Here is a 19,047-nt window from a genome sequence, read left to right as displayed (position 1 = left end):
CTCCCCACGCCTCCCCGGGGAGCGGGGCGGGGGGCGCGGGGCGGCGCTGCCCGGGGCTCGGCGTTGCCCGCCCGCCCGCGCTGATTGACACCAGCCCGGGCGGAGGCGGGTCCGCCGGGACAGCGCTGCTCCTGCTCCTGCTCCCGCTCCTGCTCCGCCGCCGGGCAGCGGGTCCCGCTCCAGCGCCGCCCCCGCCGGGATCGCGGAGCGTGCCCGCCCGCGGCATGGCCGGCGCGCTGGGCAGGGGGGCGCCGAGCTGGCGGATGCGGAGCGCGGCGGGCGGCAGGAAGGAGAAGCCGGCGGGCGGCAAGCCCCAGCCCCAGCCCCGGCACGGTAAGCGGCGGCCGCGGCGGGGCTCGGCGGAGCGCCCACTGAGCCGGGACGGGTTGCCCCGAGGCCAACTTGCCTGTGACTTGTTTTACTCGTTCGGCTCCTGTAGGGCAGGGGTATCCTTTTCTCCTTTCCCCTCCAACGAGTGCGGAGCGAGAGGAACTCCCTGCGCCCAAATTCCGCTGACCTGCGCCTCATGTCTTTTATTTACCGAGGCGAGGAGAGAGAAACAGTGTTCGCGTGCGTTTTCGCATCTTGCTTTGATAGCGTCTTCTTTGACTGTTGAACTGGCAAACGCCGGTGAACCTGTGAAGAGCCCCCGAAATCTCTTTTGACTTTCATGATCTTAATGCCCGGAGAGCACTGTTGAAAATATTGCGCTGTGTGGTCTTGTCTCCTCCTCCTTCGGAGAGATAGATGCTCTCTTCCAAGGCTAAGCAGCACACATATAGTTCTCTCAAAATCAGATCCCGAGTTTGAAGACGTAGAAGGGAGTGGTGTCGCATAAACTATTGAAAACAAGTGTTGAGGTTCATGACCCTTGTGTGCTGGACATTTAGTGCAGTTTATCCAGAGCCAAATGTGTCATGTACGGTTTTCTTACTGTTCTGCTTGGCTGTCACCATTGCCTGCTTTGAGGAACAGACCTAACTGTGGATCTGGTTGCAATGTCTGGAAATCTCACTAGAATTTGTGTATTCCCCCTCGGGTTTTAAATCTTCTATTCGGATAAGTGGGTTTGCAGAAGTCTCCGTCCTAACCCTCAAGGGTAAAGTTAACAGTTAAAGTTGTGCTTTAGTTCTGGGTTAATTTGTATTGATTTGGTTTTGGATATGTTGGTCCCCAAAGCAACTTTGTGTCTTTTCCTGAGAAAATAATTGAAGGAGTAATAAGTAATCACCATAAGTCCACAGGGTGTTGTAGCTCATGCAGTAATCTTGATGAGAAAGATGTTGGGATGATGGGGAACCTGTCGTCTCAGGCGATGGAGTTTTGAGGAAATGCTTGATATGAAAGTAATGCCCCCAAGTGCAGATCTGAAGTGAAAGAAAACTCAGTGTTTCTCCCAATGACTATCACCTGGATATTTCTGAGCCAGAGTGCTTTTACAGCAACACCTCCTTTTCTATTTTGCTTCTTTGTGACTGTTTCACAAGCCAAAGAGGAAGCAGACTAAAAGTCTGAGCAAAGATTTTGTCAGTGGATGTCAAAACCCCTCTAAAATAAATGACTGTGCAATAAAAGAGGACGTTATATAGTTAATGAAAGTAACAGTTTAGTAGTTGTAAATATTTATCCCGTTAATTCTTAGTGTAATGCTGGTAGTAGGGAACAACTGACATGACAGAAATAGTTGATGGAATTCCTTTAAGCTATATATCTATTATATATGGGTATTGTGCAGTAACTACGCACATAGACCAAAATTCTGGATGTAGGAAGTCAGTGGGAATTTTGCCACTGACCTGAGAAGAGCTAGAATGAACCCACAGACAGTGTGGTGTAATGTGTTGGGTCAAACTGAAAACATTTGACTGATTCAGCTATGCAAAGTTTATAATCCTGCATATACTGCTGTAATTAATATATTATCAAAGTAAGTTAAGTAAATTAATTAATTAAGGGAGTTATTTTCTAACTTGGTTCTAATGCACCTTAAGAAAAAAGATATCGTGTGTTTCAGTCTATCAGGGTTGCTTCTTATAAATGTTTTCTAAAGTATTATATGACACTAAATTCTCATTTAAGTAATTGCTGCAACAACATGGAACACTAAATTACACTGCAGTCCATACAGTTTGCATCCCAATTAGTTTTTAAGTGTGATTTAAAAATAAGCACTCTTTCTGCTGTATTGCCTTTGCTAGATGTATTAGACTTAGTTACCAGATTATTTACTAACCTTTGGCAGCTCCAATGTAAGGTAAAAATTAAATAGACCTAATTTGCATGTCCCTAATACTGATTATGTGTGATAGGGAAATTTTTTTGGAGAAAACCAAAAAATAATATTGCTTTACTATGCTTCCAAAAATTTCAGTTATAGAAACAATCTCTTTTCCAAGAAGGGTCTTGTAAGTAAATTTCAGCTTTTATAAGCACTATGCATCAATGCATCCAGGAATGGAAAATTTGCTCAAACTGTTTAAGCCAAATCATTAGCGAGGTTATCAGTAAGATATACCTAAAAGTAAAATTGTAGCATAGAAGGTGTCAGCATTTTTTAACTGGCAAACAGACTTACAGGTTTGACGCATTCATATGTGCATGGATGCAATTATCAAACTGAAGTGAGAACTATTCACAAGAGAACTGGGATGTATAAGAACCATGAAATACTTTCAATACTGTGAAGTAGTATTTTTTCCTACTCTTTGGTTTTGCTGCAAAACCATTTTGATGGGCCACTAGCCTGTGTAGAGAAAAAGTGTCACAGCTCTATGGACCTCAGTGGTATGTTATGACGGACACCAGCTGAAGACCAAGCACATGTTTGGTCTGTGCATGTTTGGGTTAAGGTGTTTATCTGGGCATCACTTAATAGTCTGAACTGGCAGGGTGCATATTGAGTTACACCTGAGCAAACCTGACATTTAACTGAGTCCAATTATAAATATTTTCAGCTTTGATGTTCTTCTCACCTTTTATGTAAGCAATTATGGAGATGTTTTTATACTTTTCAAATATTTTGAAACAAAAATATGAACATTTCCCTGTGATCTTAGGTGCAAAACTTCTTGGTTTACACTTTTTGTAGTTTCATACCATGGAAAGCAATACAAAGTAGAAACTCACATTTCTAGCCATTGTGGTCTAGACAGTAAATTCAGTCTTTGTCAAGAATCCAGCAAAAAGTTCAAATCCTGTTAAGATGATTAAAATTAATGGTTTGTAAAAAGCCTATTTTGAAATGATTTAATGTTGGGTTTGCATTAAACCCAACATTGGCACCTTACCTGTAAAATCTCCCAAGAGCTTGAAAACTGAGATGGACAGCTACAGCCAGAATTCTATCGCAGACACTCTCAGGAGAAGATGTTAAGGAGTACCATAATGAAAGCCACAGTGTAAATCAAGTAAATTTTTACTGTACTGCTTAAGAAAACTTTGAAATATTATATGAAAAAATCTCCTCCTTTGAGGAGTAGATATGGAAAGTTTGTGACTAGAAGTTGTGAAGTAGAAATACATTTTAAATTACTTGATATCACCAGATATAGCTTCTGAAGTGAAAATAATATTTTATATCCCTTTTAAAGCTATGTGAAAGTTAGTAGTAAAAAATCACCAGGAAAAACCAGCATAAGTAAATAGTGCTGCATGTAGGTATGGAATATGTGTACACACAGTTGAAGTTTTAGACATAAAATAATTATTTCTTAATTTATTTGATTTTTTTTAATGGCTTACAAGTGTGCCAGATTTAGGCTGGAGAGTGGAAGTCCTCTGTGCTTCAGTCAGCACAGTGAAATCAGGTGTCAATGCCAATATGTTGGATCATGCCTAAGTAGGCTGGATAAATGAATGTGAGCTATAGCAACACAGACCTCTTTTTCACCTGGATCCACTGACTAATTTTAATTTTCACTTGTTGAGCTGTCACAGAACAAGACAAAAACTATTGCTACCTTTTTTGTTTGGTGTAATGGAAAGGTAATATGGCAAGGGTAGAAGCCACCATATTATCACTGCAGAGAAATGGGCTCTTCTAAAGGTGTTGAACTGATGCAAGAACTGAGAGAGGGGGGCAAAGACCCCCTACAGACCTGTTCATTTTATTCCTCTTCTATAAACCCGGTTGTATGCACATGTGCTAGTGGCTCCTGGACTGGTCTAATTCCACAGCTGACAATAGGGAAATAAAGTTGTGCTTGAGCTTTCTACTTTCAGAGCTGCTCATCTTTGCACATCTCTTCTTGAAATATTCAGCAATGTGCTTCAGTATTTTTTGTTGGCTTGTTCCTTTTTTTTCTTCTCTGTCATCCTGGGAAATAATGTTCTTGGTCATATTGAGGCGTAGTTCTCTATGCCTCACTTTTTACATGTGCATTATTGTAGTATTTATAAAAATAAAGGTCTGAAATTAATTTAGGTGTATATACATGTATATATGTATGCTTAATATAAAGGAATAGGAATTTTCTTCTTGAAGCAGGTAACCATATTCTCTCTGATCAGCTGGAATAATCTGCAGGTAGACTTTAAATAGTAAAGTATTTTGCAAACTTATATGTTCAGTAAGTGTAAACACTGATATTATTTCTATTTAGGTCTACTTTTGGGGTGTCACTAGTCAGTGAGTGTGTTTGTTGTGTGTAATGCAGACCTTGCTGTGAAGGTCAAATGGACTTGGCCTGGAGAACAAGAAGGGTTGGTTTACCAAACATATTTTAACTTGCTTAGCCTTTCCCTTTTTCCCTTGATGTAAGGGCTAACTGTTGGTTGTTGTATTTGTGTTTTGGTTCTTTTAAATTATTTTTTATTTGCTTCTTTTATTGTGTTTTCAAATTAATTCACTGTAAAAAAGGGAATACCCTAGTGAATGCCAAGTTCGAAAAGGAGGATATTTATGATACCCATAAAACCTAGCATTACAACTTGCACAAATAGAAGTAATTAGAGCTACAGACCCATGTATTATTCTAAATTTGAATTTACAATAGAATGACAAACTCACCATCTAGATCTTAGAAGCCAACTCTAAATACAGTTTTATGATACCATGTAAATCTAATTTTGGCACAGAAATGTAATTTAGAAATCAAAGATTTCCCCTCCAGTCCATAATCAGATATACTTCCCTGACTTTTTTTTTTTTTAACAGCGTATTTGAATAGTTTTCATCAGACAGAGGTCACAAATCACCTTGCTGGGAAATATAAGGTGTGGTCTAAAAAGGGAAAGAAGAAATGGTTTGAATATAATACAATGAGCTGTTTGAAATTCAGAATCTAGGTGAAATGATGACTCTGACAGAACTATAGAAACTATCTCTTTTTGGTACATTCTGAAGTACTTTATATTTTGAGTTGACCTGTTTCAGAGGCATTCTACACTTGCATCTGCAAGTTTCCAGTCTTAGTATTTAGTTTAGTGTCTCTAGTAGTTAGTTTAGTGTCTCTGCCTTTGCCTTTCCATTTAGCCTTGCCATGTTAAAACAATGAATCATCTTGTCTATTAACTACAGTTGGAATATCTGTTTGTGCACTGAATTTGTTTTGTCACATTGCCATAATAATTGATTGGAACCGTGGCAACTCTTGACTGCTTTCCCATACGTATTTGGGCTGGCCTTTACCCAGTGCAGTTGTGAGCACTAGAAGCATAAGCCATCTGGAAACCTGGACTATCTTTATCCTCTCAGGTTTCAACTTCTCTTTCTCATGAAACTATAAGGTAGCATTTTGATTTTTCTGTCTTCATGTACATGATATTGTGTAGAGACTGTAACATTTCCAGTCATACTAAATCATATCAGAATTTCAACACAGGTATATGTATAGCAGTTGAACCAGGAATGTTGTTATTGTAGGTTCACTTTGATATATTCTATTTCTTTGATGGATTTTAAATTAGTGCTGATTAAAACATTGAAGAATTAAATAACAAGTGAAACAAAACTATAATGGCATTCTTTGACTAATTTAGAGAAATGATATGGTGCAAATGAAGAGGCCCCATGGCAGGGAGGCTGTGCCAGCAAATGGAAATTCACACCTCTTGCCATGTGAGTGGGCTTGAAGATAACACTCTGGTTGCTATTTAAGCAGAATGTTTTGAAAATAAATTTCCTTTTGTTGAAAAGGTGTTGCATTGGCAGTTCCTTGACTCATTAAGTAGCAGTTAGCCTTAACTTCATAGTAGTATCACTTATTTTCTTTGTTTACATTTAGAAGGTAAGTACTGAAAGATCTGCTTAATAAATAAAGTCAATATGTTGTGTAAACTCTCTTATTTTTAGGATGGCTTTGTGATCTTGTCTTGTGCACTGTGATGACTAAGAATACTTTTTTGTGTGCTCTCTATGACCAATTTTAATTGAGTTGTTGATCCCATATTCGTGTGAAAAGTATGAAAAGTAGAAATAAGGTGTAGGAATTAGTGGGTAGAACTACTCCTGAAGGCAGATTAAAGTAGAACTGTTATTTTGTGATAACAAACCCAAGAGCCTGTGGAAAGAAGTAAGAAAAAAGACTTGTTATTGTCACTGACTGCATTGCGCTTTGCTGTACAAACCATTCCAGTATTTTGTTCAATACTTATCACTCTGAAACTACAGAGCTGTCTAAACTGCTGGCACTTGTAGTGAGGGGGAGGAATGGGAGATTGAGAAGATATACTCCTTCTCCAGAAGGTGAATTGAGTAAATTTGTGTAGAGTAACCAGATGTCCTCACCAGTTTCATCTTTTGGGCTGATAGTCACTCTGGTTTCATGTGGGAGGTCATGGTTGCTGCTAGACAAGAAGTGGGTGTGAGTAAAATTTTTTAGGAGATAAGTGAGAGGAGGTTCTGTAATGAGCAGCTGTACACAGAAAGATCGAGGGACCCCTGCTATATGTTCATGTCAGCCAGGACTGCAAAACAGATGAGAAGCTGTGTTCTGTGCAGGGCAGAGTGTCTCAAGACTTCTGCATAATTTTTTAAATATATGACATCTTGATAATCAAGTCTTGACACCATTATTGGGTGGTTTATAATGTTCAACCCCAGATTAGAGGGAATGGGAACACCATCTTCAATTTTTATTTAACCCAGAGGTGTGAATTTCTGGCTTTCTAGCTATTTGAAGTTTTGAGAGATATTCAGACTTGGAAATCCATTTAAAAACTGGAGGAAAGCTGCTCTTTAGAATACAACATGTGCATAAGGGAAACACGGTCTATTCCAGTCTGGATGACGTTGGACTTCTGTAGATTCTCTACGGTAGGCTGCTCCCAGTCCAGGTATTGATTTCAGATAGCATTGAAATAGCCTGAAGAATGGTCAGTTGTTTGTGTTAATGGTACTGGCTGGGTGCAACCTAAATTGCTTCAAGCATTTGGCCTACAAAGGCAAGTTTTAATGAAGCAAAAAAGAATTTACCACTGGTTTTATTCATTGTGCAACAGGAGGATGTCCTGTTATTTTTCACTGAGAAGTGATAATGACCTGATTAGAATAGGAGCATATTTTGGCGGTTTTTTTGTATGTGTGTAGTCTTTGTTTTCTTAGTGTTCAGGCTGAAAAGCTACTCCCAGTTCAATTACTTTAATTTTTGGCAGAGCACTATTTTACAAATGTAGAGGTGGGAAAAGGATCATATTGCAGAAACTGTAGTGACTGACATGATATTCTGATCTTGGAATGGTTTGATCTTGTGTGCTGCAGCTCCTTACTGTATGCATTAGATCAGTCGGTGAGCTTATTTTTCAGGCTTTCTGAATTCTTCTGTTTCGGCAGTTGTTCCAAGGAGAAGGCACACAAATGATCTCACAGAAATCATGATTAAGTGACAACTGAGAATTTTTCAAAGTTCCTAATAGCTTTGAGCAGTTGCTCCATTGTAGGGAGGGTAAACTTGAAGCTACATTCAGGACTAGCTTTTTTTTCCTTCTTATTCCTGTACCACCATGATGCCAGTTTGATGGCAGAGGGACAGTTTTAGCCAAAGGCTTTTGTATTCTGCAAACTCAAACTCTTTTTTATGAATTCCTCAATGTAAAAAGAAGAAAGTTACAAAATTATATATTGGCATGTTTTGACAATAGTATGTGACTGGTTTGGGATTTTTTAGATCTAGTTAAAAGTTTCGATTGTATTCAGCATAGCTAGTGGAAGCTTGAGGAATATATAGGACAATTCAAGTGGGAAGGATCCTAAGGAAGATCTTGAGTCCAGTTTCCTCCTCTGTGTCAGTTGTGAGATCAGATCAGGTTGCTCAGGGCTTTCTGTGGTCCAATCTTGGAAATGTCCTAGGAAGGAGAATGCACAAAAACTGACAAGTGGTTACTCAAAATAGATTCTGTTAACCTAATAAAAGTGAGAGTTTTAGAAAATGGCCATCTTTCTAGAAATCAGTCCAAGAGTTAAGTAGTGCAAAAATGATTCCACTGATGACCTGAGTACCGCTTGCAAGACAGTGCAAACTGCCTTATTGTAAAATGTTCCAGAAGATACCATAGAAAGCTAATAATTTGTTAATATGCATGACGTTCTGAATAAAAAGAGTGATAACTATTCATAGGCTTGCAGTCCTTTATCTGAGTGCACCTAGAGACTTAAACTTTGAGAAATACTGAAGAGTATGTGCATTGTTGGGTCCTTCAACACTCCATTGCATAAATCAGAAGTGCAGGTAAGACTTTGTGACAAGAAGAGTCTTGGCAATCTGAGTAATTGAAATGTTCCAATGTGCTTATAGCACAGAGTCTCTGATCATTATCAGAAAAATAATGCTTTGCTGTTTTGTTTTCATTTACCTTTTTGTGGGGGAGGGTGGGGGGGGAGTGGGGTGGGCAGCATGAAGGATGGGTAAGAAGAGAGTGGTTGTATTTTTTCTTGTTTGGGTTTGTTTCTTTTGATTTGGTTTTTTGTTGGCCCCTCTACAGGACTGAGGGCTTCAGTCTTCAAGCCGGTCTGTATTTCTTTGTCTCTTCCTTAATCATGCAGAGCTTTTATCCTGTATGTATCAGACTTGACTTAAAGACTCAATGTTTATTTTTATCTTTAACTCTCTGCTAGAGTAAGACCACCAATCTCTGGCTGAAGGAAGAGAGCTAGTGTTGGATTTGTTTTAGTGTTGTCTGCCTGGATCCTCACACTGTGCTCTGTAGCAGAGGCCATTTCACTTGGTTCTGCCAGTAGAAAGCCTGTGTGCCTCCTGTCCCTGGACTTGCTGGGTAGACTTGCCCACAAATCTGTGGAAGCAAATACAAGCTCATTATACTCCTATGAATAACCCACTCCTCTAGTGCAAATAAGAGTTAAAAATAAATAAATAAAGAAAAAGGAGATTAAAATGGTCCATGAACCAAACACTTTGTGTTTCAGTAACCTCTAACTGCCACCTGTAACTCTGCAGCCAAGAGCAAGGAAGCTGTATGCAGAGCAACCCTGTAGTTACAGGACCAATGTTCATTGAACACATTTATGAACACCAGGAGCCATTCACAAACTTTCTAGGGTCTGTTGCTGACTTCTTTGGTGAGGACTCTGGAACTTTGATGGTCCTGTTGGATCTGGGCTCCCAGTGTTCTGTGGGTCTCAGCTTTGGGGCAGTAACAGAGCAACCTGTTCTTGTATTCCATATGTTACTCTGCCCACAGGATGGGTTAGTTTCTCTGGATGTCCCCTGTATCTGACTTAAGGAATCTGACAAAGAAACTGCAGCTCCATTGTGTCTTTCAGTCCTGCTATCTTCTTTGGTAAAAACCTCCAAGTGAATTTCACTATTTTCCAATAATACCGCTATATCAAAATTGCCACGCAGCATAGCCTGCATGGAGTAGTGCAACTTTGCTGGTAATATATATTTCTGGTATAAGAGTGCTTTTCTTTACAAGGAAACGCTTTATAATTTTTGCTGTTTACAGCCATTGTCTCATATGTCCTAATAAATTCAACTATTTGGTATGATTAATTTTTTGATGCTTCTGCAATCATGTAATAGGATACATTGGACCACCAGCACTCTCAGATTAAAAGATTATTTAGAGACTCACTTTCTTTGCTTAATAATATTTTAATAAGATCTTTCATTGAGCTCTGGGGCCATTAAAGTCTCAGTTTTGAAATTTTTCTCTTGCTTCTGTTATCCTCAACTTTTTGGGATTTTTCTTTAAATCTGACATCTGATTTTATCTTATATTTATTTTGCCCCACTGCCCTTTGCAAATTTTGCTCTTAACAAGTACATGGGTAAGCATTTCTGTCAGTAGAGATTGGATTCAGAAATCTTTGTTCAAGGGTTTTCCTGGGACCCTACACTACTAGCAATACTTCAGGTGTCAAAGTTAGGGGCAAAAGATGATTGAGAAACTAATTGAGTAAATAGAAGTAATTTGTGATTTTCCTAATGTAGAGAAAAATTATGGACTATACCTGCTACCAAAGTTGAGAAAATTTGTCAGTGGCTGACTTTGTGGTGCAAATAGCAAGACAGATTTCTCCCATTCATAATATTTAATCTGTTTCTTGAGAATAAGCACTGGTACTTCAAAAGTTATTTTCTTTTTCTAAAATATGTCTGTGTTTGAGAAGGGGAGTATGAAGCCAGTCCATGCAGTAGAAGTAATTGCAATGAACTAATAGCTTTTTCAGGAATGTGTGTTCTCTGATCATAACTTACTGAGTCTTGAATCTGGTGTAGAGAAATGTACTGTAGGAAGGATGACATGAAATACTTTCTTTGTCAGAGCAGCGCTGCATAGTGAGTGTCTGTGTTACCACGTTGTGTTGTTTGTATGTTTTTGCTACAGAAGACGACAGCAATCACAGCAGGCACTACAGAGCAGTGTGGCTGGGAACTCTGCTGCCATCTGTGTTAGCACTGTCTGCTCATGTTGTGTGCTTGCTTCCATATGTATAGTTTAGCACTTAGTCTCTACAACCATTGGAGTAATATATATGAAAACATTTGTGATGATTAAAGTTGATGACAAACAGTCATTTAAGTAGTTAATTAACTTGTCTGCAATATATGTGTCCTTCTAAAAAAATCTTTAATATCTCCTACTCCTTTACACACATTTTTTGAGATACTACTGCTCATTCCAAATTTGAACTCATTACTTTTGGCTTTGTACATTGTAATAACCTCCACAGCAACCACTGTGATGCCATAAACAGAGGGTTTGACTTCAAGTGAAGAATGTAGGCAGTAAAAGCAGAAAAACCCATAAAGGAAAATGTGAGAGGCTGGGGAGGACAGGGAAAGTGATTATTCTGGTTTTCCGTGTAGTGATACACCATCCACCCCCCTGAGCTTTTTTTTTAATCTTTACTGATAGCTGAAAGAAAATAAATTATTTTTAAATGTCAGGTGGAACTACCATTTCAGATAGTGTAATTGAAAATATATACAAGCAGTGGAATTGTATTCTGCATAGGGTTTCTTTTTCTCTCTTTCCATTCATTTTTAAAAAATCACTTTAGTAAATCCACTGTGGGAGGATAGTTTTGCTGCTGTACTTTTCCCAGGATGCAGCAAAAGAAATTGCATTTGCAGTTCACAGAGAATGAAATTAGACTTGCTCTGTCCTGATGATCCACTACTCCTACACCCAGAACATTTCTGGGCGAGACTCTTGCATGCTATAGGAGACAGTGCCCTGAATGTGCTCACACCTGCTCTTGTGCCTGAAGGAACAGGCACAGATTTGGGCCCACGTAGCTCCCAAATTAGAATTAGGTACTGTGTGGAGTGCTTGTGTGTGTGTCTGCCTCCTCTCTGAGGTGCTGTTCTTGAAGGGGGAGACTTCCAGCATGTCACTTCGCTTCTGAAGGTTAAGACTACTTGATTTTCTGTAATAAATTTATACATGCTCCAAAAGATCATGGTTTTGGAGAGCATCAGCAATTGAAAGATATCCATTTTCAACTTGCACCTTCTTATGTTCAAAATATAGTTGGGGTCTAAACTGTAAATTCAGTAAAAGTAATTTGCAAATGCAAATCACATTGTGGCAACTGAAAGAGTGGACTCTTTTGTTGTTGGCAGGTGTCAGTGAGAAACACAACTTAAAATCCCACACGCTTCTTTTTCTTTTGAGTAATAAAATCTTGCTCTTTAACCCTTCAACCAATCCACCTGATAAAGATTATGTACGTAGACCTCTACTTCTAAGCTTTTGTAGCCTACTGTGACTTCTCTAAAGCAGCTTCACTTAGAAAAATGCTCAAATGACCTTAGTGCTCTTGTAGCACCTTAAGTACCTGTCTACCAGATTGAACAGCAAGAAGTACTTCCTTTTCTTACAGTACAGAAAGTGAGTGTCTGTAGTGGCTATGGAGAAAAAATTCTCCAATAAGAGTAGAGAAAGCTGAAGGATCAGCAAGGATCTCCAATTAATATAACACTGATCCTGTGCTCCTCAAATCTTGTTAATGTGAGGATAGTCCCACAGTATACATACATACATACTTTATATACATATATATATATACATATATATATATATATATATAAAGTGAGCACTTCCTGTTTGACAATTCCAGCAGTTTTCATTTACATTTCAAAGCCAGAGAGAGACTGAGAGTACTCATATCTGTAATTCCAGTAGTCCTTCTGTCTGGAAGACTGTTTCAGTGAAGCTGACGCAGTCTGGACTGTTTTCATGAATTTCATTTGTTTCATCTTCTCAGATGAGCCTTTAATCTCCTGCATGCTGATCCCTGGTTTATAATCAGATTTGACAGTGATAGGATGGCAGTAAATATCTTGATGTGAAAGTCTATAACACAGAATTGTCATTTCTCTCCGTACTGCTTGATGAGGTAAAATTTTATTTGTGAAGGGTGAATAACTTTGAAGCATAAAGCTGCCTGGTTTCACGCCATTTTCCGGTGCATATATTTACAAGTGAGATATTTACTTTTTTTTTTTTCCCCTGTAGAAAAGACAAGGAAAAGGGTTATTTATGATTTGGCTCTTAATGTCTTGGATATCAATTTTATGTCAACTTGAATAATTATTCTGTTTTTCCAGAGGTCAATAATATGCTGATTTCAAGAAAGATCTGAAATAAGAGATATTTTATGTGTGGATAATAATTTTCATTCCTTAATAAATCCATTCCTGAATGTATTTAATGCTGTCAACTAAAACTTTACAGTTAAGTGAATGAAAATAGGTTTAGTAGCTGCATATAGCAAAGGCTGTTCATGATTTGGGGTTTTCTTTCTTTCTTCCTTTCTTTCTTCCTTTCTTTCTTCCTTTCTTCCTTTCTTCCTTTCTTTCTTCCTTTCTTCCTTTCTTCCTTCCTTCCTTCCTTCCTTCCTTCCTTCCTTCCTTCCTTCCTTCCTTCCTTCCTTCCTTCCTTCCTTCCTTCCTTCCTTCCTTCCTTCCTTCCTTCCTTCCTTCCTTCCTTCCTTCCTTCCTTCCTTCCTTCCTTCCTTCCTTCCTTCCTTCCTTCCTTCCTTCCTTCCTTCCTTCCTTCCTTCCTTCCTTCCTTCCTTCCTTCCTTCCTTCCTTCCCTCCTTCCTTCCCTCCTTCCTTCCCTCCTTCCTTCCCTCCTTCCTTCCCTCCTTCCTTCCCTCCTTCCTTCCCTCCTTCCTTCCCTCCTTCCTTCCCTCCTTCCTTCCCTCCTTCCTTCCCTCCTTCCTTCCCTCCTTCCTTCCCTCCTTCCTTCCCTCCTTCCTTCCCTCCTTCCTTCCCTCCTTCCCTCCCTCCTTCCCTCCCTCCTTCCCTCCCTCCTTCCCTCCTTCCCTCCCTCCTTCCCTCCCTCCTTCCCTCCTTCCCTCCCTCCTTCCCTCCTTCCCTCCCTCCTTCCCTCCTTCCCTCCCTCCTTCCCTCCCTCCCTCCTTCCCTCCCTCCCTCCTTCCCTCCCTCCTTCCCTCTCTCTCCCCCTCTCCCTCCCTTCCTTGCCTCCCTCTCTCAGTCTCTCCTACTCTCTCTCTCTTTCTTTCTTTCTCCTTCCTTCTTTCCTCTTCTATACATGACATGCTAATTTTCCATATCTTTAGTGTTCCATAAAATTCTTCCCCCTTTATTCAGTTCCTATAATCTAAGTTAAATATGAGCTTCACTTTCAAAATCAAGAATACGAATGTGGTTTCCCATCTTGCTTAAGTCCTTGTCCTTCTCTTTCAGGACTTGGTGTTTTTGCCACCTGTGTATTCAAATTTCCATCTGACACACTAAAGACTCTTCTATTAGATATAGATATATATTATCTGCTTTTAATATATAGACCTTAATTTGCTTTGCTTAAAGAAATTTTGGAGGTTTTTGTGTGTGTGAAATTATGCAGGCTTTTTCTTCAGAATTGCAATGAGAGTCCAAATTGTCAGCTCAGTGATCCCCAAATTCCACAAACTTGCTTATTTCACAGCACTGTGAATTTCATTTATGCTTTCTCTACTTTCTGTTGTTTTTGTGTCAATGACTTCAGAAAGGTCAAACATAGTAAACTTTCCAGGTATAACTTTACAGATAGAACAGATGATTCTGAAGAAACCATGTTTCTAACTATATACTTCAAAACCAAACTCAAATGATGAGAAATACGGGGAAGTGCTAGTGCTGATTGTCCTCTTTTCAAGCTGCTGTTTTCTCTGATGTTGCTGTAGGGAAATGTTTTTGTTGTTTTGGGTACATATGAGTTAGAGAGCTCTGTGGAAATTGCTGATAGAAAGGGAGAATCTGATTTGGGAGGTTCCCAAAGATTGTGTGTTGGTGGGGAAGGACTCTATTAGTGCTTGACACTGCAAATGTTTAAACCCCTTTTTTATTGGGTCATTGTTTCTGATGGTTTTATCCACCTGTCTTTCAGTTTTCTCTGGATATGCTATTACAGAACTTTGAGAAAGATAGTAAAAAGTTGCATGGAGCAAATGAGCATTACAATTTCCTTATTAATGCTACTTTTCCTGTTGGCAAGCTTTTCAACTTCAGAGAGTATATTTCTTCCCCTGCATTTAGAATTAATTTTGTATGGCTTAACAGCCAAATTATTTGACATAGGAGTAAAACACCACATACGACCCTCACTGAAGTTGAATGCTGGGACTGAGCTGGTCCTGCGAGCTTACAAATGGTCCATGAGCCAGAAGAGAATATGGAGTTCAACAAATGGGGACAAGTTGCAAATAACTGGTCAAAAAAAGCAAAGATTAGTATAATATACAGTGATCAGCAAAAATGGTCATTCCAGTTCAGCAGTTGAAAAAGGTATTTGACAAATACCCCGATCAAAGAAAAAGCAGAGAGAAACTGGTTTAGTTCTCTTTTAATCAAAGCCAGGAAACAAATGAGAATCTTGAAATGGGGCTTTTCTCATATCTATGCTCTGCCTGTGGAAACTGACAGGTCTCTAAGTAGGAATACAATGATTTGTGAAATATGTAATTGATATAGTGAAACTGTTGCAGGTTTGTGCATCTCTGGAATTTATCTGATTTGTGCTTATGGGGAGGAAAACAGTGAGGGGGCAACTTTGCCACATAAAGTTCAGATCACTAAATTAGCTATTAGAATATCTAAATGAGTGACATATTGTAGTAATATATGTAAAAGGACAGAAAACTGTAGAAACTTGCATCTTTCAATAAATCAGTTCACATATGTCAGGTAATGAATAGTGAGTGCCAGTTGTCATAAAAGATGTAGCTAGTGATCACTCCAGGCTGAAAGGGAGGTATGTGGGTTTGGTGTGGTTTTGTTGGTTGGTTGGAGTTCTTTTTTTGTGTTTTGTTGTGTTGTTTTGTTTTTTTTTTTGGGGGGGGAGGGGTGTTTGAGGTTTTTTTTTACCTTATCCACTGTAAGTCCAGAAATATGATTCCAGCACAGTGATAGTTGGGCTGCACAGAGAAGTTTTGACATTTGGGATGTTTCAAAGGAAATTGAACCAGGCACTAGGGAAACTCTTAGATCTTGAAATTGTAGCTGGTAATGTTCTTGTTTCAAGGAAAGGAAACGTCAGGGAAGAGGCAGTAGAATACTGTGGTGTTGGATTGTAGCAATTCTTTGGAGCATGTCAGGCAGTGCTGCTGTCTAAATCAAAGGATGAAACAGAAGGTAGCATCTGTGGGAAACTAAGGAAAGACAAAGGAAATTGTAAGGGTGTCCGTGGTTCTAAAGCTTCATGGAAACAGAGCAACGTTAGCTATACTGTGATGCTTCTGGAAATTCCTCAAAACAGGCTCTCTGGTGTAAATACCATACATGGTAGTGTTTGCTAGCAGAGTCTTTAGAGACACAGGAAGCTACAGCAGAGTAAAACTGGTAGCAGAGCTACCTAAGAGGCCAGTGGTAAAGATTAAAATGACAGCTTGCTAGCAGACAGTGTGTGACTACTTACACACAGCCAGATAGTATAGCTGCAAACAGGACAATAGCACTGCCATGTTTTCCTTTTTCTACTGCTTTATCACCTTTTCTACTCCTTTGCAATTCCAGCCTATTGAAGGCGTGCCTTGGGGCACTGTGGTGATCATCTATGAGGTTGTACATTGTATTATGACTCTATTACTGCTCTTCCAATGCGGAACTTGTCAGTTATCATACCAGGGCTCTTTATGAAAATGCTTTGTGATCACCCAAGTGCTCATAAGAGAAGAATGCCATCTGTTAGCAGAAGGGAGGAAAAATACATGGACCATTTATTGATGCTGATACGAACACTTCAACTGAAAAAATAGTTTTCTGTCTAGTGTCTTTAAAGAGTTCCCAATAGCATGAATATTAAGGAAAAAAGTCTTAAATAGCTGCTGAGGGTCTGAGTTGTCTCTGTGAAGTGAAAAAGGGTAAAGAAGATATGGTTTTGATCTCTAGAGTAAATTGCAGGAGAAGGTCAAAAAAGTGCATTAGCTGAGGGAAGTGCTTTGAGAAGGCAGGGTTGTGCAGGAAGAGCTTTTGGGAAAACACAGAAATAACTCCTCAGGAGACTGTAATGGTGGTGAACATTCCTAGAAAACTAAGCACCGTGGGCTGTGCTGAGGACAGGAGGCCAAATAGAGACCACTGAACTATCACATTTGTTCTGCAGCATTTTACCACCTTGGAAAGGGACACTTGGCCTTCGTGATTTATATCCTATTGACAGTAACATTTGAGCAGTCAGAACTTCTAGTATGTTTGGGTACAGCTCCATTGCAGTTTTGTGTTTTGTTGCTTATATCCAATTAATAAATATTTTTGTTGTGGAAAACATGGTAAAGGTATCTCTCTGAAGTGCAGCTTCCTCCTAATGACATCAATTCCTAGTAACTTGTTTATGTAAAGACAGCATTAATTTTCTTACTTACAGTAGGGAATACTTTTTCCTTCTTTCTACCTTTCTAGATTCCAGCTGAGAGCATATGATGTAGCTCTGACCCAGATTCATCTGCCATCTGGACTACTTTTCAGAAACACCCTTTTTCATTGTTTGTAGGATAAATAAAATCTCTTTGTCTTTGCCCCACCAGCCCATTTAAGGGGATCTCAGATATAACTGCACAGATTACAGCGAAACACAGCAGACATGTGTGACAGGAACAGCAGTTGCTTACAAACATCCAGTCTTATCATCTCCAGCTTTTGTGCAGTCGTACATGTAACTAGTTCTCTTTCATAGGAGTAAGTGGAGCTGATTTTCCAAACAGCTTGGGCTAAATGACCTCACTTTTCTCTTCCTCCATGTTAATACATGCTATTTAGCCAGGCTGTGAGTGCCCTGGGGAAGACCAAGACCTCATTTCTGTTGGTGGCTTCAGAAGTTCCATAAAGCAGACTAATGAGAGCTGTTAGTGGTCAAGCAAATCTGGAAATCCCAAGTGGCTATATAGAACCTGATGCATCAGAACAAAACTAGTTAGCTGCATGTCAATAGAATTTGAAATAGTGAATTTTCAGACAGCATTGACTGCATCAAGCACAAGGTTAAGAAACAGCTCTCATGCTGACAGAATATTTCACATGAAGGCATTTATTCCAGGAAGGTTTGTTTTTAAGTTGTGTTGCCATGGATGATCAAAGATCTAGAATGTTAACAACTCCTGGGATGACACGTGCAGTCAGCAAACCCCTTCTATTTTATCAAGCCTCAAACTCTTGATGGACAGATGGGGCCGGTCTACAAAAATTTGGAAAATACACTTTTTGATTCTTACCTCCCCTAGAGTTCTGTGTTGTTCTCATAACCATTTTCTAGGTCATAAGACACAATGTATCTGCATAACAGTGAGGAACAGAAACTAATTGACTACTTAATGATAGGCAGCATTGGGATGTACATTGAAATGCTGGTGTACAGCAGTCTGTGTTGTAAGAAAAAGCAAAGTCTTTTACAGATATCTGATATGTAACCTATGTCTGTCAATGTCTTAGCATAAATTACTTCTACTGCTTATGAATATTTTGCAATGACTCTGAGATACATATGCATTTATGTGACCTTTTAAGTAGAATTATCCTTCTAAATTTTAAATGAACATGCAGTAATTGTCTGTCTGCTTTTTAGAAAAAGTAGTTTATAGGTTTGTCATGACTTGTCAGATAGCTAACAGCTTTGAATAAAACCTAGATAAAATTTTGAATTCAAGAGCAAATATTTTCCTTACAGAGTCCATAATTCAAGAATTGCTTGCTTTTACTTTTTTCTTTTTCTCCAATCCTTCAAAATAATACATTTAAAGACTATAATAATCTCCCTGTGAAAAAACTTGAAAAAATAAAAAGCTAAATGCTCTATAGTATTTTACAGTGTTTGACCTATTTTAGAGAACTAAGAACTTCAACTTTTTGGACTAAATTCAATCAGGATTTGACATATGTCATGGAGTGTGCCAATTGATACCAGGCAATATGAAACATCTACGAGTTAGAGTGAGGTCGTTGAAGAGAAACCAAAGAATTACAGTTTCTGGTCGCTATCAATTAAAATGTGATTTGAGCCTTAAAATGTAAATCTTCTGACATTAGCAATTGCCAGGGCTCTTCAGGATCATGAGACAGAAATCACTATTGCATGTTTTCCTCTTGTAAATTACGTGATTCACATGTTCATGACACAGTCTAACTAAGAGGAAAACAAAGT

At 39.1% G+C, this 19,047-nt stretch overlaps 1 protein-coding gene across 1 annotated transcript in view; it reads left to right on the top strand.

Annotated features, from left to right (window-relative positions):
* Positions 1-209: 209 nt before the first annotated feature.
* Positions 210-19,047, top strand: part of ZNF385D (zinc finger protein 385D) — a 407,938-nt gene continuing 389,100 nt past the window's right edge. The window contains exon 1 of the mRNA XM_071561076.1: positions 210-333. Coding sequence (XP_071417177.1) covers positions 225-333 — 109 coding nt within the window. The 5' untranslated portion in view covers positions 210-224. The remainder of the gene's footprint in view (positions 334-19,047) is intronic.

The sequence above is a fragment of the Pithys albifrons genome, chromosome 7 (assembly GCF_047495875.1).
Source record: "Pithys albifrons albifrons isolate INPA30051 chromosome 7, PitAlb_v1, whole genome shotgun sequence".
In the NCBI taxonomy this organism is placed as follows: Eukaryota; Metazoa; Chordata; class Aves; order Passeriformes; family Thamnophilidae; genus Pithys; species Pithys albifrons.
The sequence above is the reverse complement of the archived record's forward strand: the minus strand, read 5'-3'. Positions and strand labels throughout refer to the sequence as shown.